Source organism: Pseudoliparis swirei, chromosome 1 (genome assembly GCF_029220125.1).
Source record: "Pseudoliparis swirei isolate HS2019 ecotype Mariana Trench chromosome 1, NWPU_hadal_v1, whole genome shotgun sequence".
NCBI classification, from domain to species: Eukaryota; Metazoa; Chordata; class Actinopteri; order Perciformes; family Liparidae; genus Pseudoliparis; species Pseudoliparis swirei.
In genome coordinates this window covers 18,506,381-18,528,262 of record NC_079388.1, presented here as the reverse complement: position 1 = coordinate 18,528,262, position 21,882 = coordinate 18,506,381, and the positions used below count along the sequence as shown (strand labels likewise).

At 45.1% G+C, this 21,882-nt stretch overlaps 1 protein-coding gene across 1 annotated transcript; it reads left to right on the top strand.

The window, feature by feature from the left end:
• The first annotated feature begins 17,693 nt into the window (after window positions 1-17,693).
• On the top strand, window positions 17,694-20,135 carry irx4b (iroquois homeobox 4b). Its single transcript, XM_056440796.1, has 6 exons — window positions 17,694-17,738; window positions 18,148-18,339; window positions 18,602-18,708; window positions 19,005-19,161; window positions 19,359-19,512; window positions 19,597-20,135. Exons 1-6 carry the CDS (start codon window positions 17,694-17,696, stop codon window positions 20,133-20,135), a joined length of 1,194 nt encoding a protein of 397 aa, XP_056296771.1.
• The last annotated feature ends 1,747 nt before the right edge of the window (window positions 20,136-21,882 follow it).

The following is a 21,882-nucleotide window of genomic DNA, read 5'->3' as shown; positions in this document are numbered from 1 at the left end:
ATTCATTTATCTTGACTTTTATACAGTTTTGATTCAGAAGAAATTCTCTTTTTAATTCCATCCCTCCGTAAGAAGGTAACTTCACAGAGGAGTTGTGTACTTAATAACACACATTATGAAATATTATTCTGACGATCACAGCGCGCGACCTCTCGGTTGACCTCTCGGTTGACCTCTCGGTTGACCTCCAGTCGCCGCGTCTCGTTTGTTTCTCTCGTCGCTAAGTCAGGCCTTTTTTTTTCTTCAACGAAATATGCACTCCCGCCCAAAAAATTAAACCCGGAGACTTACGCCAACGCCTTTTTGAAAGAAACTCTGCGTAAATTGAAAAAATTGAAGATTTCCAGGGACCTCGTGAACCTCTTTCCAGCCCCCAGCCCCTCCCTCGCTTTAATGTCGGATTATTATTATTATACCCCCTCGGTGCCACCGCGGCCGCCTCTGAAATATGGATCAGACGGGCATGGAAAAGGCCAACGCCGCCAGTATGGGGGCGGCAAACTCCGGGGGGGAGGTGGATGGGAAAGGGTGAGAGGGGGGGGGGGTTGTGTCACTCTGAGCCATCCTTGACGTTCACAGGTCCAAAGACACATCAGGGTAAAAGGATGAGAGAGAGAGAGGACAGGGAGGGGGTCTTAGTTAAGAGAGAGTGTTTCAATAAAAGCGGTGGTCCCACACACACACACACACACACACACACACACACACACACACACACACACACACACACACACACACACACACACACACACTCCAAGCCTGTGCTTGGATTAGCAGCAGGTCGTGCACGGCACGCGGTTTGTTGAGTCCTCTGGCCTCTCGAGGGGCGTTCAGGTGTGCGCCACACCTGTACTCTAGATTTAATTATTGCATATTTAAATCTTTATATTGCAGATTAAAGGCGAGACGTCTTTTCATAAAAAGTTGAATTTACGAAGCGACTGGAAGTCAATTTAAGGGGCTTTTCACGCGCTGCAGATGTTCAGTATGTGGATTAGATTAGGAATATATATATATATATATATATATATATGGCAATGTGCTTCCTTTATTATACTCTGCATGAATATAGTGCAGACTTGTGTGATACAGCTGACACCATCCGGGTTCATGGGGCCTGCAGATTGACTCAATGCTGCCCCCTGCCGGTCAGGACGAGTACAGCAGGTGTTTTACCTCGTGGAGCACAACGTGTGTGTGTGTGTGTGTGTGTGTGTGTGTGTGTGTGTGTGTGTGTGTGTGTGTGTGTGTGTGTGTGTGTGTGTGTGTGTGTGTGTGTGTGTGTGTGTGTGTGTGTGTGTGTGTGTGTGTGTGTGTGTGTGTGTGTGTGTGTGTGTCCGAGGGACCAACAGTGTGAAAACATGGCGACATAGTTATGGCTCGCGACACCAACGACGTCGCTGCATTTGCCCGATGTGGCTCAAGATGGCGTGATATTAATCTCTAGAAAAAGAAAGAAAGAAGAAGAAGAACGTGTCTTTAAAATCTCGATTGGATTATTTGAACCTATCGGACCTGCGGTGTGTGGTTTTCGTGTAATGGAAACAACGGATTAAATCCACTATTCCTAAAATTTATATAATTCTTTTATTTATTCGGACTTTTTATTGACGTATTATACATTTATTTTAGTTTTATTAGCACAATTTTGCGCACGTGTAAACGTGTGAAAAATGTACAAACTCAATCCTCCTCTTATAAACTCTAAAGCTAAAACTAAACTGAATGTGGTAATGCAGCCCCATCAGTTTTTCGATGCGTTAATAACCATGTTATACAAACACAGGATTGTCACCCAGGAGACGCTGTTCTCATGCGGGAGAAACTGAAAGTGAATCTTTTTTTTTGCCAACATGTTGAAGCCCGAGTCGAACACTTCCTGTGAAGGACGGACGTTTGTACTTTGAAGACGCTTTTAACAAGTGGAAACCGAAAGCCGCCCCAGAGGGCCACGGGGGTCACGGAGGTCACGGAGGGCCACAGTTTGCACCTCACGGCGTCTCTAGACGGTTTCTTTTTTTACGAGCCGGGGAGGGTGGACATGTTGGTCCGGCCCGTGTGGCTTCATCTACAAGAAAATAAATGAGCATATATATATATTTATATATATATTTAAATATATATATTTATATATATATTTATATATTTATATATCTATATTTAATTATTTATTTTTTTACTCCAGACTCCAAAAAAAGTCAGTTTTTCTCAATTTATCCATCCATCCTTTCGCAGAAAGAGAGAACAAGAAATGGAAATGAGAGAGAGAGAGAGAGAGAGAGAGAGAGAGAGAGAGAGAGAGAGAGAGAGAGAGAGAGAGAGAGAGAGAGAGAGAGAGAGAGAGAGAGAGAGAGAGAGAGAGAGAGAGAGAGAGAGAGAGAGCGAGCTGTCATTGATGTGAGAACAGCATGTGGAGGGAAGCCAGACACTTGAGGCCATTTTCACTTCCTCTGCCAGCTCTGACAGACTGTCACCCTCTCTCTCTCTCTCTCTCTCTCTCTCATACACACTTTTCATCCCAGCCAAATCACACCACGCCACTTTTTCTATCCAAGTTTAAGGTTTAAGGTTTAAGGTTTTTTTATTTGCCATCTGTGCCTAGACCAGCAGTCCAGACACATCGGAATTATTTTTGCAGGGTTCTCCGAGTCAAGAGGTACAAAACAACACACTATAATAACAGTAACAGTAACAATAATAGAAATATGAAACATATCTCAAAAAAAAAACACCGTACAAAAAACACTGTACATAGTGTGGTAATGTGTGTGTATGCAATATTTACAGTATAAACAGTAATAAGTATGTAAGTAGGCTAGTGCTGTACCTGGCTTGTAAAAGGAAAGAAGGAGGGGGAGGGGACAGTGATATGGGGATATTGCACATGTTCAGATGTTGGGTGAAGGTTGTGTGGGGCTATTGCACTGATTGTAGTGTTGCACATTTTTCACAGTTTCAAGGAGTGCCTCTTTCTCAGTAGCTGTGTTGTGCCATCAGTCTGACTGTGGCAGGGAAGAAGCTGTTGAAGAGGCGTGTCCTGTGGGTGACGATGCTGTCCGCTCTGCTGTGTCTCAGGTTGTATGTGCAGTGTTTGTGTCTGAGCAGAGAGTGAGCTGGATGAAGTGAGTCTCCAATGATTCCCTCTGCTCTTTTCCGACAGCGCTGCACATACATAGAGTCCATGGACGGAAGTTGTGTCCCTGTGATCCTCTCCGCAGTCCTTATGACTCTTTGCAGAGCCTTCCTCACTGCCTGTGTGGTGTTTCCATACCACACAGTGATGCCTGCGGTGAGGATGCTCTCTATCAGTCCTCTATAGGCCTGGGTGAGAGGGCGACGGTTCAGACCATCTTTCCTGAGCATCCTGATGAAATAAAGCCTTTTCTGGGCCTTTTTCACTGTGGCTGTGGTGTGAAGAGTCCAGCTCAGGTCAGATGTCACCTGCATTCCCAGGAATCTGTACCCGTCAGCCCTCTCCACCTCAGTCCCTTTGATGATGAGAGGCTGTAGAGGGGGAGGGTTCTTCCTGAAGTCCAGTATTATTTCCTTGGTCTTGTTTGTGTTGAGGATGAGGTCGTTCTCCTCTCCATAGACCAGGATGTTGTTCACCAGGGTCCTGTAGTCCGACTCATCCCCGCTCCCCTTGATGAGCCCCAGGACGGTGGTGTCATCGGCGTATTTGATGAGGATGGTGTTGTCCTGGGTGGAGGTAACCCCCCCCCCCCTAAAAACAACAACAACACATTGCTATTCTCTCCTAGTTGGATGGTTTATGGAGCTCATCATCATCATCATCATCATCATCAGATCATCATCCTGACATCAAACGGACGTTTAATCACCAAAATGTTTCGTTATAAAAGGAGCGGGAAAAAAGAAAATAAAGTGAGCATAGTCCCAAAAAAGTAGAACGACAGTGGATTGTTTCTGGGTGGGAAAATGTTTCCACAGTTTTTCAAAGTTTTTGGTTGTTTGTCACACGAAAAAAAAGAAGCTGCAAACTTTTTTCAATAACAGAAAAAAAGACGGGAGAGAGGGAGAACTTCTCTCTCTTTTTTCTTTTTTTTGAAGAGTCCCCCTCGAACTCTCCCTGTGAAAGGAGTCTTTATTGGCGCTTTGGTATTCTAACGGAGGCCTTTGGTTGGCTAATCCCTATTAAAGAGGTAGATTAAGGATTATGGGGGATTTGTCTTTGATTCGCCCGTCCCACTGCTCTTTTCTGTCTCTCTCTCTCTCTCTCTCTATAACCCTTCCCTCGTTCTTTTCCTCTGTCTCTCTTGATGGGATGGTCCGGTGGATTGAACAATGATTGCCTCCATGTGTTACCCCCCCCCCCCCTCACACTCCCACCCTCAGCCACCCCTCCTGTGATTAAGGCCACATGTGTGAGGGCCCCTCCGGTTTTGCCTGAATGGATTTGTTAAAAGGCCCCCCGGTGGATGAGAGAGGAGGCCCCCGTATATATATATATATATATATATATGGCCCGGACCCTCATGTTGTGGATCAATCCCCCCTCCCTTTTTTTCTCCGAGGCCCTCTGCATGGGGGGTGAGCCCCCGCCGCCCCCCCCCCCCCTCCTCTCCGCCATGCAGAGATAATCAGGCTTATGTAAAGACGACGTGCTCTTTTGACAGTCATCAGCTCATCAGTGATCCAATCAAGACCCCCAAATCCGCCATTGTTCGCCCCCCCCCCACCCCCCCGCCCTCAAAGTGTCTCAAATCCGCTTGTGTAGGAGAGGGGGCTGCGCTCTTTATCCTGCCAATCACTCCTGACATTCCTGCCCCTGTTGCCATGGCCCGGCGGGGGGGTCAGAGGTTGGGAAAACAGAGAGAGCGTGAGCTGACTCGAGGCGGGCGGAGGAGAATGGCGGCGGCGCAAAAAAAAAAAAGGGGAGGAGACTCGCCCCCCGAGCGCAACCGCCTCATTGGTCAGGGCCAACGCAGGGGGTAAATGTAGACAAGTTGGGGCTGTATAGCCCCCCCGCTGGGAAGGCCAGTCGGGGAGAGAGAGGTGTGTGTGTGTGTGTGAGTGTGTGTGTGTGAGTGTGTGTGTGTGTGTGTGTGTGTGTGTGTGTGTGTGTGTGTGTGTGGAGAAAGGGAGAGTGAGGGAGGTGTTTGATGGCTTCGCGGAGCTTGACCTCCAGGAGGAGAGGTCGACACGCAGCTGAAGACTTGATGAACCGGAGACTTCATGTTCCTGGAATCTATTAATAGATTTTATTCACCGCGATTAAAACGTAGGAATTAATTTAAATTTCCGAACAAAACGTCAGAAATTATATTCGTTAAACTCTGGAAACCAAAGAAGGACTTTTGATCCATGTGTGTGTGTGTGTGTGTGGGAGTGTGTGTGGGAGTGTGTGTGTGATTGTATGTGAGTGTGTGGGAGTGTGTGTGTGATTGTATGTGTGTGTGTGTGTGGGAGTGTGTGTGTGATTGTATGTGTGTGTGTTAGTGTGTGTGTGTACGTTTGTGCATGTGAGCGTGTGTATGAGTGTGTGTATGTGTGTGTGTGTGAGTTTGTGTGTGCGTGTGTCTGTGTGTGTGTATGTTTATGTGTATGTGTGTGTAAGTTTAGGTGTGTGTGTGTGTGTGTGTGGCCTACAGTTGCCGAGTTTTAATTTTAAAACCTCCCGACGTAATGAAGCTCAACTTGTCGTCTCATTGGCCGATCGGGTTGCCGGGTTAAATCCGTTGTAATGTGGTCAAAAGAATAATTCCCGTTCCTCGGTGTTTACGTAAGTGAGTAAATGTTTATCCTGGTAAAGATATCACAGAGTTCCTCCATTCACGGCCCGCCGAGGGATTAGTGGAATTAAGCGTTTATTTTACACAAAAGCAAAAACTATAAAAAAAAACCTCATGAGTAATTCAACAAGCTGCACAGTTCCCCACATTTTACCCAGAATGCATTGCTTCTTATTGCACCGCGTTTTATTGTGGCGGTGCAGCTGCAGGAAACCGTACGGCAAATATCGTCAGTGCCTTTACATTTTTTTTTTAAAAAGGACACACATTTAATATACACAGAGGGGAGAATACACACAATAAATGTTGTGAAAAGGGGGGGGGGGGTGATACGGGGGAGTGATACGGGGGAGTGATAAGTCCCCCCTCTTGTTGCTCGGGCTCCATTCAGGCCAATAATCTGAGGGAAGAAGCAGATTAGAGGATGGATGGGAGGAGGAGAGAAAGGTTTCGCCTCGCTGGCTCCTTTCAGCCATTTTGAAACAATGTGTATCCGCCGGGTCGGTCGTAGCGGCGGCAATTTAGCTCGTGTAGCGAGGAGTTCCCGAGGGGGGGGGGGGGGGGGCTCGCTGCGTCTTTGTTTTCGGCGTCCATTGAGACGCGCCGCGGGCGGAGGAATATATTCATAATGCGATTTCGCTGTGATTTTTTGAACAACATGAAACACCTGGGCGGATGCCGCGCGGCTCGAGGAGGTTTACATGGCGGCCGTCGGCGGGACTTTATTTAGGGATGAGGAAATCAACTCGTCTCCGTCTCCATCGAGGCCCTTTTCTTTTTTATCTGAGATGTTTTTCAACCTTTAGTGTTAGTAACTTTACAGCGGGCGGGATTTATATTTCCTCTACTCGTCATGTATGGAATGACGATGTGAAAGAGGGGAAGCTCGTGGTGACGAAACTACAGGAAATCATAATTTCTTGCGTCTCTCGTTGTTTTCAATAAACACATAATAAAAATATAGCCGGTCGTTTATTTGCACTTCCAGCTCTGTATGTGTAAGTAAACGACTTTACGTCACCATTTTAACTTAATTAAGGTCACGATATGTCGGCGTGGCCTTCTCAACTGGTTTCTACTGCCCCCTAGTGGCCAAAACAAATATTGTTAACCGTCAGAAATGTTCAAATGGGGAAAAAATAAAAAAAGTCGACTGACTCCGGGAAATTATTTAAATGAATTTATTTGTATTGAATCAGGTTTAAATTGTTGTTTTTGTTTATTTGACAAATACAAAATAAACGGAAAATTAACGGAAGTGAAAAACTTTGAACTTTCTATTTTTGCCGCTTTATTAAATTTAATTGTCCATCACTGAGCTCCGTGTATACGCTCGTACAATTATTATTATTTTGTGTGAAATATTTCTCACCAGTATAAATTAATGTTAGCGTAAAATAACAGCGTATTACTATTTCAGGAAAGTTGCAGTTCATTTGCATATTCCGTAAATTATAAATAGAGAGAAGAACACAGGAGGAAATGTGCATCTGTCTCATTCACAGTGACTGACAGCCCCCCCCCCCCCCCCCGATAGTGTGTGATGCATTAAATTAGGACCCATTGAAAACATTTGATGTATTTATTCTATTTAATCTATTAAACCTGCAGAAGCTTTGACTCGGCTCCCCCGGGCCGTCGACACATTGATATTTAAAACTATTGAACTGAAAAGAAACCAAACAGAAAATAATGATATGAGGGTATTAAAATATCCCTTTGATATTAAAATATAAAAAAAGTAAACGTTACAATATGGGGCCTGTGAGGTATGACACACATTTTACATCGGGGGTGTGCGGGGTTAAAGAAATGAAAATGAGGGTTAAAACAAGTCAAACAATGTAAATATTATATATAAATTAATATAATATATTATTATTTTTATAAGCTGTTTCCAATATGAAAATCTTATTATGCTGCACTAAAAATCATGAAAATATCCGGTTGATTAATTGCAGAAAGTCACTTAATATAAATTGATTTTATATGAGAAACAGTTAGAAAATGATCTCACCGTAAAGCAGCTGAAAAATAATAATATATATATTATTACTGACGCTAAAATGAATATATAACCAGATAAGAGGAGGTGTCTACGGTATCCCAGAGTCTCTCACTCCGTTGATAATGATAGATGACTTATGGGTCATATATCTTCACAGTGTAATTACACATGAGTCGCACACACACACACACACACACACACACACACATGCCCGCACACACACTATCAGTCTACGCACACAGTTGCAGAGTAATGTGAGTCTCCATTCATCTGCCCAAGTCGTTTAGGGTAATAGAGCTTAATGGAGTATATTAACCCTGTCCAGCTTGTGTCCCCCCCCCCCCCCCACACACACATACACACACACTCAGATGTGTGTGTGTGTGTCTCCGTGTGTGTGTGTGTTTATGCATGTGCACGGGGAAAAGGAGAAACCTGCCAACTGTTTATCTGTAAGACAGACACACACACACTGAAGGGGGGGGGGGGGGGATCTGGTTTCCCAACTGTCACAGATGCTTACCCACCTCTCCATTAGTGATGTGATTGGAGTGGACATAGAAAACCAGCAGCTTCGTTCCCACAGGGGCAATCTGAGGAAATTATTGCCCTCTCTCTCTCTCTCTCTCTCCGGGGAACGCCAGCGCTCCGGCGAGGAGCACTTATAGTCGGCTGCCATCACACGTGCAACTCTTGAGTTTTTCCCGAGCGTTTGCATGTGGATTAACACTGATGTGAAATAAAGTGTGTGATGATATGTGATCACACGGGGAGGGGGGGGGGGGGTATCTAGATGTGGAATCAGGAGATCAGGAAGATGATCACTGGAGGAAGAAGGTTGATACAATAGGGGAGATCTTCAGGCTGACAGAGGGATGGTGTGATGGAGTGGTGGTGTGATGGTGTGGTGGTGGTGGGGTGTGATGGTGGTGGTGTGATGGTGGGGTGTGATGGTGGTGGTGGTGTGATGGTGTGGTGGTGGTGTGGTGGGGTGTGATGGTGGTGGTGGTGGTGTGATGGTGGTGGTGGTGGTGTGGTGGTGGGGTGTAATGTTGTGATGGTGTGGTGGTGGTGGTGGGGTGTAATGCTGTGATGGTGTGATGGTGTAGTAGTGTAGTGGTGGTGTAGTGTAGTGGTGTAGTGGTGTGGTGGTGTAGTGGTGGTGTAGTGGTGGTGTAGTGGTGGTGTGGTGGTGGTGTGATGGTGTAGTGGTGGTGGTGTGGTGGTGTAGTGGTGTGGTAGTGTGATGGTGTGGTGGTGGTGTAGTGGTGGTGGGGTGGGGTGGTGGTGTAGTGGTGTGGTGGTGTAGTGGTGGTGGTGTAGTGTGAGTGGTGGTAGTGGTGGTGTAGTGGTGGTGGGGTGGGGTGGTGGTGTAGTGGTGTGGTGTAGTGGTGGTTTAGTGTGATGGTGTAGTGGTGTGGTGTAGTGGTGGTGTAGTGGTGTGGTGGTGTAGTGTAGGTGTAGTGGTGGTTTAGTGTGATGGTGTGGTGGTGTAGTGTAGTGGTGTGGTGGTGTAGTGTAGTGGTGGTGTAGTGGTGTGGTGGTGGTGTGATGGTGTAGTGTAGGTGTAGTGGTGGTTTAGTGTGATGGTGTAGTGGTGTGGTGGTGTGATGGTGTGGTGGTGTGGTGGTGTGGTGGTGTAGTGGTGGTTTAGTGTGATGGTGTGGTGGTGTAGTGTAGTGGTGGTGTAGTGGTGTTGTAGTGGTGGTTTAGTGTGATGGTGTGGTGGTGTAGTGTAGTGGTGGTGTAGTGGTGTGGTGGTGTAGTGGTGGTTTAGTGTGATGGTGTAGTGGTGTAGTGGTGTGGTGGTGTGATGGTGTGGTGGTGTAGTGGTGGTTTAGTGTGATGGTGTAGTGGTGTGGTGTAGTGGTGTGGTGGTGTAGTGTAGTGGTGGTGTAGTGGTGTTGTAGTGGTGGTTTAGTGTGATGGTGTAGTGGTGTAGTGGTGGTGTAGTGGTGGTTTAGTGTGATGGTGTAGTGGTGTGGTGGTGTAGTGGTGTGGTGGTGTGATGGTGTGGTGGTGTAGTGGTGGTTTAGTGTGATGGTGTGGTGTAGTGGTGTGGTGGTGTAGTGTAGTGGTGGTGTAGTGGTGTTGTAGTGGTGGTTTAGTGTGATGGTGTAGTGGTGTGGTGGTGTAGTGGTGTGGTGGTGTAGTGGTGGTGTAGTGGTGTGGTGGTGTAGTGGTGGTTTAGTGTGATGGTGGTTTGGATGCTGCATGGTGGCCACCAGTCCTGGGAGGTCCGCTCTCTCCATGTATCATGACAGCGTGGTGCGGGTGGTGCGGGTGGTGCGGGTGGTGCGGGTGGAGCAGCTGTAACCGCGTTCGGTCGGTCATGAAACCCGCGGGTTGACCTCTTGACCTCCGGGTCAATACCATCTGCACGTGGAGCCCTCAGGCGAACACCAGCCGCCCCAACGAGGATGCAGTACCCTAAACCACCAGAGGATGGCAGCTGAGGTCTATACGCATGTGGTGCTGAGGTGGTGGTGGTCCTCTCCTCCCTGGTAATGATCTGGGATCAGTTTTCAAGGATGTTGGTCACAACTCAAAGATGTAAGTTTTGTTTTATCACCTCGATACTTCAGATCTTTTCGTAATGGAGATTTTCCTCATAAACATCTTGACACCAGATTTTAAACGCTAGTGGAGAAATGATATTTTGAAAAGCAATATAGCCTTCAGAATTTTAGCTCGGTAAAAGTACATAAACATACATTCAGAGTATTGCTATAAAAATAAATAACATTACATTTAGTCTGAGTCTCAGAACCCTCAGCTGTAAAACATGAGACAATTTAAATTAATATGCTCTCTACCTGTGATTGGTTCTCCTCATTAAACCCCAAATAAGTCCAAACCATCTTTTGTTGAAGCTAATTGAGAACAACTTCAATAACGATGTCAACAGTTTGACGACATGTGTTTATGCATCCACCAAATAGAACATAACATCAGAAATATGAACAATTCTTTGTGGTTAATTTCTGTATTTTGTCTCCATCTTTAAATATGCCGCCTAGTTAATAACCTTTGACATGTTGGGTTTTTAATAATAATAGGAATCACACAAAGATCTTTTTCTATTCAAACCCCTAGATTAAAAAAAATAAAACGTCCATTCTTTATTATGAGATCACAAAAGAAGTTTAAAAAAGAGAGCGTAGACTAATTAAAGATATAATCAATAGTGTATGTATCAAATGGGACCACGATGGGAACATTGCCATTTCCAGGGATGAAACATGAGAGAACTTAAATTCACAGAGCTTCATCGTGAGTTCCAGCTTTCATATCTTCAAAAAGCAAAAACAAATAGCAAATAGACAGATAAATTCTTCAGGAGTTGTTAGAAACCTAAACATTAGACTTATATCCGCCGCGGGGCCATAAAACTCAACATATGGATGATAACATCATGTTGTGAAAGTTTAACGGTGATATGTCAACGTTTGTGTTTCATAACGTGTTTACACTGCCCCCTAGTGGCCGGTTACTGCAGGTTTTAAAATGGAGAAAAACCTGCAGTTCTTCTAAAAAAAAATATTTGTGGGAATCCAATACAATAAAGACACAGAAACTGAACACAACAACGAGTCAGATTACAGTTTATAGACAAGTTTCAATGAAGGGGAGACGAAATCAAGACAGACCAAGAGAATATGAAGATGGATAATCAGATATCGGTAATGGGGCAGGAGATCGGTGGGAGAGTTAAGATAGGTTAAAGTGTTTGTCGGAGCTCTATCGGTCCCCGTGGATCGGGGCTTGAAGGGCTGAATAATGTATGTCCGCTCCCGGAGTAATGAAGAGGAAGTAACAGGGAGGAATACGGCTGGCCTCCCAGGGCTCAACACAAACTGTACACACTCTTAAGAGCTGCCTGTAGCCGAAACCTTTCTCCTCTGCCTCCGTCCACTTCTTTGCACATGCACATGCACTTTCACATGCACATGCACAGCGGCTAAGAGGGTTAGCTTGTCTCTGTTCCCGTGTCCTACATCATTGATGAGGAAGGACCGGGGACATTTATAGCGCTCCGTTCGGTATGCTCCGGATCCTCCGCCAGAGCGGAACGGAGGATGCCGGGCGGGTCGGCGTGGCGGTTGGTGTTCGGCGGCCTTGCTCGCGGATCGGATCCGACTCGATTTTGCAATCGTATACTCGGGGTCGTTGCTATTGCGCTTTGACGAGAGGCGGGCCGCCTCGGTAAGTCTTGTTCCATGTGGTGAAAAGAGAAAAAAAAGGTCTCATTTTCGATACTCGTGATTTTTTCGTCGTCAGAGGATTGAAAAAATAAAATAATTACCTTGTGTTATACCCCTGTGTTCTTGTGTCTGATGGTCTCTCCCTACATTGTGTGAGTTCACTTCAGACTGAACCCGCTCTCTGAAAATCATTATTTCCAAATGGCCTTTTTGTGCCGCTCACCAAGTTTAAGCTCAACCATGTTTTTTGGGGGGTTATGGAAGACGGACTGGGCCCACTGGAGGTGATGGGAGGATCGGAACCAGGGAGGACTGTCAGACCCTGCTGAAGTTAAATTAGAGGTTTTCTAGAGGGAGTCTGTGGACTCAGTGGTTAGCAGGTCTGTCTTTCAATCAGGGGGTTGGTGGTTCAATCCCCGCCCTAGTCAACGTGCCCTTGAGCAAGACACTTAACCCTGAATTGCTCCCTGTAGCTGTGTCTACGGTGTATGAATCTAACATGATTGTCAGTCGCTTTGGATAAAAGCTTCAGCTAAATTAATGTAATGAGTCTGGTGCTCAGAGACACCGCCACCATTTGGCCACAGGGAGCGCCAAACTCAACACAAAATGAAGTTTCTCGTAGTAGCTTTAAGATAGCTGGAAGATCCCATAACATCTATACAACCTCAATATCGTTCTTATCTTTTCTGGTAAGAAATAATTTGAGATGAGAAGATTGATGCCACTCTTTTTTGTCCAGTTAATATTAGGCTACAACCAGGCAGCCAGTGAGCTAAGCAGTCCGGCACATAGAGCCCAATATATTCACGTCATTTCACTCAAACCATAATTACCAGCAGACGAGTGGAGATATATGAGGATATGATTTTGGAGATATCCTAAATTCCTGGAAAAAAGAGAACATTCCGATATATTCCACTTGGGAACGTCATCAAACTGAGGGCAACATGTCTGCGATGCTTCCAAATCACTGGCAGTGACATCTAAATAAAAACCAATATTGACGATGCTCATTTAAAAAGGGCATAAATGCAGTTTCTTTTCTTTTTCAATCGCTCCAACTAGGCTGTAACCCGCATGATAAGCTGTGCTAACGCGGATAATAACAGATAGCCGGAGCATATTCCCCCCAAACGGCCGAGCTCTAAAAGTCTCTGTGACCAGTCGACGACGCATTAAAACCGCCTTCCTCTCCACGATCGCCTCAAACCGAACAAACCAAAGTCGTGTTTTCTCTCTCTCCGGTTGCTAAAAGGCATTCTCGCTTCAACGTGTCCACCCTGTCATGACGCGTTTCAAAGGTGAAGCGGCTTAAGCTCATAAAAAAAGCATCTACATGTTAAACAGCGATTAAAAATGCATCGACTTCCCCGACTTTAAAGGTGGGAAATATTCAAATGCGGCGCGGTGTGATTGAAGGAACTTGTGATTGGAGTTGTTTTGGCTCGCTCTCCCAAACACTTTGCACCCCGGCCCTCCTCCTCCCCCTCTCACATTAACATGCTTCTATCATTACCCCCCCCCCCCCCCACCTCCCCTCCCACCTACCCCATACCAGCTGTAGCCTTGACGCAGAATAGAATAAGAACGTGTTCCCCTCTTTTGGTTTTTTTTCTTCTTCTTCTTTTCTTGAGGAGCATCTCGAATGAATGATTGATGTGTGGGGTGGGGGGCGGGGGGTATAGGGGGGGGGGGGGGGTTAGCGACATCAGAAAGATATAATCACGGTCTAACGAACGCGTGAGCCTTAAAAAAAATACATATATATATGCTGTCATAAATTTCTAAACGCGCCACATATTAATACATAAGTAGCCTGCATTGAATATTCAAATGGAAGGGGGAAATAACATAATATATGCCCCCTCTCCGAATGCGATGCACGCACCCGGGGAGAAGGGAACAAAAGGTTGGAAGTTTGAACCCGTGGGCCGGCCTCCTTCATCTCGACCTCACGCGTCCTATTTCTTCTTCTTTCTTCGTCCCCGTAAACCACGAAACCCGGATTAAAGGCTCGCGTGTTCGTTGTCGGCGGCTAAACACATTGCCATCCTGCGTGTGAGTGACGTGTGTGTGTGTGTTTTTGTTGTGGGATGATAACTTCATTTCCAATCTTTGAGCTCGGATGAGACGGTTTGGCCCGTGTTCGCTGTGTACGAGCACCTTTCAGGCGGGACAAATGGAACGTCAATCAAGCGCCGGTACACAGACGCCATCTCCCCGGTGGCGCCCGCGTGATGCAGCTCTGTTGTTCCGGCACTACTCTGGGTGCACTGGGAATATTTTGTCCTTTTACTACCCCCCCCCCCATCCCCCCGCATACACACATCCCATCGCTCCATTTTCAGATCCCCCTGACAATTAACGATTCCTTCTGCTCCCCAAGTTTTAGTCTCTTCAGGCTTCCGGTCTTTTCTTGTTGTTGTAGTTTTTTTAACCTTACTGTCCTCATTTCTTCTTTTTCCCTTGGAACTCCGCCCCCCCCCCCTTTAGTTCAGCCATCTAAAGGGACTGTAAACATAAGGATTTGCTATGATGGGATGATTCTTATATGTAATTTGTATAGAAAAGAAAGCATTAACATTATTAACGTTTACATAGGAACCTCCCCTTGATCTAGAAAAAAACCCAGACATAATACCCCCCCCCCTCCCCGACCCCTTAAAATAATATATTTATGGCAACCATAACAAAGAGCTGCTGAGCACCAGGTCTTTCCCAACCAGGAGGACACCATGGAAGTCAACCGGATTTCATTTTCTATTAACTTAATGACCTTTTGCTGATTAACGATAAGTCGAAAACACACAGAAGTTATCCGTAAAATGTCGTACATTTTCTTTTCGTAAAGCATGATTTCACTTTTTTGCGCTTAATTGCATCAAAGTAAAACTCCTCCCGTGTTCTTGTGCCTATAAGTGACTAAAGGGGATTATAATTCTTGAAATCAATCCAGTATTTCGGGTTTGCGCTGCAGACGGCTCGGGACGACTCTTCCCTGTCGTTCTACTCACGTGCCCTAAAGTCATCGTGTCTTTGTGCCACCGCTCAGGTTGTTATTATTAAGTGTCTGACAAACATCACGGGAAGCAAAATGGTAAAAATATAAACCTATTTCTTCCATTCCCACTCAGGAATGACAGCTCGGCGAGTTTCCTCGTGCGTGACGCGTCTTATTTGACATCTCGGAGTCGATCGTCCGCTTCCGTCTCCGCTTGTTTTTTGGGAGTTTGAATGGAATGTGTTTTATGACGCCTCTTAGGCCATTGGTGGCTCGGAAAGGGGGTTGGGGGAGCCAATTGTCAGTTGTACTCATTCAACCCGAGCAGTTCAATTACACAGCGTTTACATGTTGCACGGCCGCAGCGTTTTCTCCCTCAACATTGGACCAATACAAAGAAAAAATGTTCGTCACTTGGTCCGAAAAACATGAGAAAATTACCAGAGTTAAGTTACAGAAGGTGAGGATATGTTTGTGGTCTGGTGGATTACAGAAAAAGTCTTTAGACACAACGTGTTTATGAAGATTTAACAGAAAACACATCTCCCCATGACGTTAATTAAAATGCCAATATGCAGGTGACACTGGTGTGTATGAGAAGGACGAGTAGAGATCAAACGTTAAGGATGAACTCCGTCGGACCGTCGAACTTACAACAAGTGGATATACTGTACCTTCCATGGTTTGGACGTTACTCGACACACGTGGTGTCCAAGTCCTTGGCTTAAATATTCACACTGACCATTATAACCAACGGTTCCATCAACGACCCTCACGATGTCATCGGGAGGACATGTTCGAGATCAGACGTCCGACTGTCGGTCAAATCCATCTCATGACGTCGGAGTTGCAAAACCGGAACACACACACACACACACAGTCAAATATAAGTAAGTAAGTGAGTAAAGTTTATTTATATCACACTTATCACAGAAGTGTGACAAAGTGCAGTCCAGTAGTCAATTAAAACAATTTGGCAATAACAGTTGAAAAGAGCAAAGTAAAGATACACTGTAAAAGATGGAGCAGTAAAGACCACATGAAACAAATCTGAAGATTGTAAAGCACTCCGAGACAAATTTGTAATTTGTGAAATTGGGCTATACAAATAAACTGAATTGAATTGAAGATAAAAATATGAAAAACAAAGAAGATAAAAATATGAAAATTAAATAAACAAAGAAGATAGAAATTAAATAAACAAAGATGAAAAAATGAAAATTAAATAAACAAAGAAGATACAAAATTAAATATGAAAATTAAATAAACAAAGAAGATAAAAACATAAAAATTAAATCAACAAAGAAGATACAAATTAAATAAACAAAGAAGATAAAAACATAAAAATTAAATCAACAAAGAAGATACAAATTAAATAAACAAAGAAGATAAAAACATAAAAATTAAATAAACAAAGAAGATAAAAAGCAGGCCGTAGAATACAATATGAAGCGACGGGAGCCGTGTGTGACAATGTGGAAAAGAATTTAATAGATAAAAGCTCCCCCCCCTCTCTCTCTTCCTTCTCCTTCCTCTCCCCTCTAATAACCTTTCAGTCACTAAAACATCTTCCATCTCATATCTATATCAATAAAGCCCTGAAATCCTTCACTTCTGCCCCTCCCAAAAAACATCCAATTATTTTGAACACCACAAACTCCTCCAACATTTCCTTCTGTCCATTTTTTTTGCACTTGCCCTGTACTCCCCCCCCCCCCCCCCCACACCTACCATATAAAAAATGAATAACGATCTTGAGGCGGATTGAAGGAGGAATGAGAGAACCGGTTCCACTTCCCTCGGACGGCTCCAGACATTGTGACTAAAGAAACATGACAAGCCGTTCAGTTGCTAAAGGTGCTTCCTCGGGGGAACGCTGAGGGTGTTTATCCTTTGATTAATTTACTCGGAGCAGACCTGAAACTTCCCCACTCATGAATATTGTGGATGACAGGCAGATTTCTCCGCGGTGACAACTTATCTAAACTACAGGGCAAAACGATTATGCTAATATCAGGTTGTAGTCATCAATCATCTCGTGTCAATGAAGTGTCAAGGCATCACGTTCCTGATCCCCCCTCTGGCCATATGACCGTGTGTGTGTGTGTGTGTTTGTGTGTGTGTGTGTGTGTGCGAGTTTATTTGGAAAGGAGAATTGATCACATTCTCATTACGCCCGGGGATTGTCGGTGGGAGTTGCTCTTGCGCATGCGTGAAGCTGTTCTCCTGGATAAGAGCTGAAGGAAACGTGTGAAGGAATTAATTAGGTGAGTTCCTTCCTCTTGATATGAACACCGGGGCTACACGCACACACACACACACACGTAAACACGCGCGCGCGCAGAATCCGGGTGGTGTGACGTCAGATGGACGCGCCTTAAAACCAAAGAGCGCATCACATGGGAGATGCATGGTTTGATCACACTTAACACACACACACCGGCTTTGGATTGTAAGACGGCAGCAGCAGATCGGTGACGGAGGAGGAGCGCGAGGGAAGCCGAGAAGTTACTTTCCAATTAAAACAATAAAGGACTTTTTATTCATTTTTTATCGCGGTGCGTAAAATGAGAGGTAGATGATATATACACTTTTTTTTTTTTTACCTGAGAAGTTGAATGGAAAACCAGCTGTGAGGAGGGAGACAGGTCCGCCTCCTTGGCTCGGATGCTGTTGGGTGTGGAGTCCTGCTTCTCTGCGTCTTTGATCTCTTGATCTGAGCCATGGCTTACTCTCAGCTGGGATACTCCTACTGCACCACCCCGCAGGTACACAGGCACTTCCTTTCATAATAATAATAATAATAATAATCATTATCATCATCATCATCATCACACAATATGACAGCCGGGAACGCAACAAGATGCGTCCTGTGCGTATTTTAATACTTGTGTTTTCTAAAAATAACTGAAATCAGAACCCAGTGTTTTTTTTTTTATTGGGTAAACTATTACAATGAAACATTAAACATACACAACAAAACAAAACACAACTTTAAGAATGACACTTGTAGATTTGTTTGCAGTGTAAACTTTACACATCCTTTTCATATATTGACATATTTGGTTTTCGGTGGAGGGAAAACACTTTTTCAATAACTTGTATCACTCATAATATAATGTGACAAATAAGGTTGATTTATTGTTGTTGTTGTTGTTGTTGTTGTTTTTGCCAAAGTTTCTGATGACCTCCGGTTCTCTGGCCGGTTGTCTGGAGCAAGGCTCGCCTCCGTCACACCCGGTGCTGCGCTCCCCGGGCGCGCACCAGCTGACCTCCGCCACCGGCATCGGAGTGTACAGCGGGACTTACCCGAAGAGCCAAGGCTACTACAACACTTGCGGCAGCGACGCCACCGCCCTGTACCCCCGAGTGAGTCACACAGGGCACTGGAAGTTACACTCGTGTTTGACATCATCAAAAAAATAAAAATGTGGAGTGCACATGAAGAAAGACAGGTGTCCATATTCTTCCCTCCAATAATGCACATTTATTAGCAAAACGTATACTTTATAGGCAGAGAAGAAGAAAAAAGTTCATTTAAAGAACTTGTAATTTCAGGCTTAAGTCAATTGTGAGTTATTTTGAATATTTTGATGGATTCTGATCAGATATTGTATACACATATTCTCAGGGGCCACTCGATCCCAAAGACGGAGCTGCATCTGTTGGGACGTCTCAGACTCCTGCATACTACCCCTACGACTATACGTTTGGACAATATCCTTACGACAGATATGGGTAAGTCAAAGTCTGCATATTGGCCCCGAGTGCCTTTTTTTATTATCCTTAAATTAAATGTTCAGAACCCAGAACTGCAGATTCACCATTGAAAAATATTGTATAGTTTCTGGTTTAATTTCTCTTGGCATCACTGCAAGTATTAGTTATAAATGTACTTCTTGCCTCTCAAAACATTAAAATATGAAGTCAGTTGTCGGGAAGCATTTCATTAAAATAGCAAAAGCAAGTCACTAATTTCTTTGGGATATGAAATACCTGATCATGATTTTTGGATGGTCCCCGTTCGGCTGCAGGTATTCCTGCTCTGACGGCGCTTCCCGTCGTAAAAATGCCACCCGGGAGACCACCAGCACCCTGAAGGCCTGGCTGCAGGAGCACCAGAAGAACCCCTACCCCACCAAGGGGGAGAAGATCATGCTGGCCATCATCACCCGGATGACCCTCACACAGGTATCGCTTTTGGTCAAGTGTTATAGATTCAAAGGCATTCCAGACCTCCTCTTTCTTGTTTACCCTCAATCCATTTCCGGTATAGCCTTAAAGGGTTTGTTTTATTCTCTCTCTCTATCTCCTGTCCACCGATGTCCCATGCGTGTGATTCCATGTCCCCCTCTGACCTGCATTCCCTCCCCTCCCTCCTCCCTCAGGTGTCTACATGGTTTGCCAATGCACGCCGGAGGCTAAAGAAGGAAAACAAGGTGACGTGGTCACCGCGGGCTTGCAAGAACTCCGACGATCGGGGCTGCGACGATGACAGCGACGAAGCCGAGAAGCCCCTCAAAGACATCAAAGACCTTCCCGGTAAGCGCGCCGGAACCGATGACGTTTTGTTTTTTAGGATCCGCTGAGATTTAGACGCCGTGTCATTTTTTTATGCACTCGCAGATCAACAGGACCTGCAGAGCGACCTGGAGGACTTCGACCTGCTGGATTCGGACGGTTCCGACTGCGAACCGAAGCGACGGTTTCTACCCGAGGACGGTGAGGCGCACAACCTGGACTCGCTTCACGGAAAAGAGAGGTTGTCTCCAGACTGCCCCAAACTCACGCCGGTCAAACGGCAGTCCGACGGCTTCTATCCTCACCCGGACCCTCGGAGCACGGACGCCAAGCCGAAGATTTGGTCCATCGCTCACACCGCCGCGTCTCTGGACGGCAGCTCGCCGCCAGAATACCCTCCGTGCATGCTGTCGTCGTCGACGGGGTCCCCCTCCCCCGGGTACCCGTCAAATATGGCGCTGACCAAGGCCGACCGGGAACGGGAGTCACCGGTCGCCACGCTCCGAGAATGGGTGGACGGAGTTTTCCACGGTCTTCCTTTCCAACAGCCCAAACCGGTCGAGGCGTGGAAAGGCTTAACTGACGCCGCGGTAGACGGCAGATCCCTGGGACAGCCCTTCGAACTCGTGAGGTCATCTTTGTAGACTATGTTCGACGGAATATCTAAAAAGGAAAAGACTGCTGGACTTGAAACAAAAAGTCTATATTTTGTTGTTGTGACTTGACCGATTGGCTGTTTGCTAAGCGCTAACCCCCCCACGTTAGTAACCGTTGCTACGTCTGTCAAGCTCTCCATTTTCTCACGTGCAGTTTACGCTAATGACTGCGGCACTGAACAATGTTTGCAAGTGGTTCACATTTTTATTAATTGTACAATTTGATTTAGCCGTAAAAAATAAAAAGGTTGCCGGCAGTTTTCATTAGCTAGCGATCTCCCAAATGCCAACTGCGTGATTTATATATTATGACATCGGACTCTGCTTGTTGGCGGTGGCAGACGTGATATTGTGCTAAAAAAACACATAGAACATTTGAAAATGTTACGCTAAACCTCCGGGTAACGTTTTCCAGCTTCCCCGAATCCATTCTCTCACATGAGCATTTTTGTTTGTAATTGTACAAAAATTGGGTAATTTTCTTTTGGGATTTATCCGTCAAAAAATGACAACTGTTGCTGGCAGATTTCGTTAGCTAGCGATCTCCCAAACGCCAACTGCGTGATTGATATATTATGACATCGGACTCTGCTTGTTGGCGGTGGCAGACGTGATATTGCGCTAAAAAAACACATAGAACATTTGAAAATGTTACGCTTAACCTCCGGGTAACGTTTTCCAGCTTCCCGAATCCATTCTCTCACATGAGCATTTTTGTTTGTAATTGTAAAAAAATTGGGTAATTTTTTTTTGGCATTTATCCGTCAAAAAATGACAACTGTTGCTGGCAGATTTCGTTAGCTAGCGATCTCCCAAACGCCAACTGCGTGATTGATATATTATGACATCGGACTCTGCTTGTTGGCGGTGGCAGACGTGATATTGTGCTAAAAAAACACGTAGAACACTTCAAAATGCATCTGGAAAATGCAACGCTAAACTTCCGGGTAACGTTTTTCGGCTTCCCTGAATCCATTCTCTCAAATGAGCATTTTTCTTCGGAGTTGTAAAAAAAAGAAAAAAATGGAGTACGTTTGGCGGCAGATTTCGTTAGCTAGCGATCTCCCAAACGTTAACTCCTCGATTTAATTATCAGGACATCGGACTCCGCTTGTTGGCGGTGGCATAGGTGATATTGTGCTAAAAAAACACGTAGAACGCTTCAAAATGCAACTGGAAAATGTAACGCTAAACTTACGGGTCACGTTTTTCGGCTTCCCTGAATCCATTCTCTCAAATGAGCATTTTTCTTCGGAGTTGTAAAAAAAAGAAAAAAATGGAGTACGTTTGGCGGCAGATTTCGTTAGCTAGCGATCTCCCAAACGTTAACTCCTCGATTTAATTATCAGGACATCGGACTCCGCTTGTTGGCGGTGGCATAGGTGATATTGTGCTAAAAAAACACGTAGAACGCTTCAAAATGCAACTGGAAAATGTAACGCTAAACTTACGGGTCACGTTTTTCGGCTTCCCTGAATCCATTCTCTCAAATGAGCATTTTTCTTCGGAGTTGTAAAAAAAAGAAAAAAATGGAGTACATTTGGCGGCAGATTTCGTTAGCTAGCGATCTCCCGAACGTCAACTCCTCGATTGAATTATTAGGACATCAGACATATCACTACACGTGATATTGTGCTAAAAGACCACGTAGAAGACTTCTAATGCATCTGGAAAATGTAACGCTACTTCCGGGTAACGTTGGCCGGCTTCCCTTAAAGGGACGGAACACGGTAAC

Excerpts from the sequence above, each read along its gene's own strand:
- irx4b (XM_056440796.1), top strand. The coding sequence starts at position 17,694 with ATGGCTTACTCTCAGCTGGGATACTCCTACTGCACCACCCCGCAG. Across the intron at positions 18,340-18,601 it reads CCACCGCCCTGTACCCCCGA|GGGCCACTCGATCCCAAAGA; the intron begins GTGAGTCACACA and ends ACATATTCTCAG. Across the intron at positions 19,162-19,358 it reads CCCGGATGACCCTCACACAG|GTGTCTACATGGTTTGCCAA; the intron begins GTATCGCTTTTG and ends CTCCTCCCTCAG.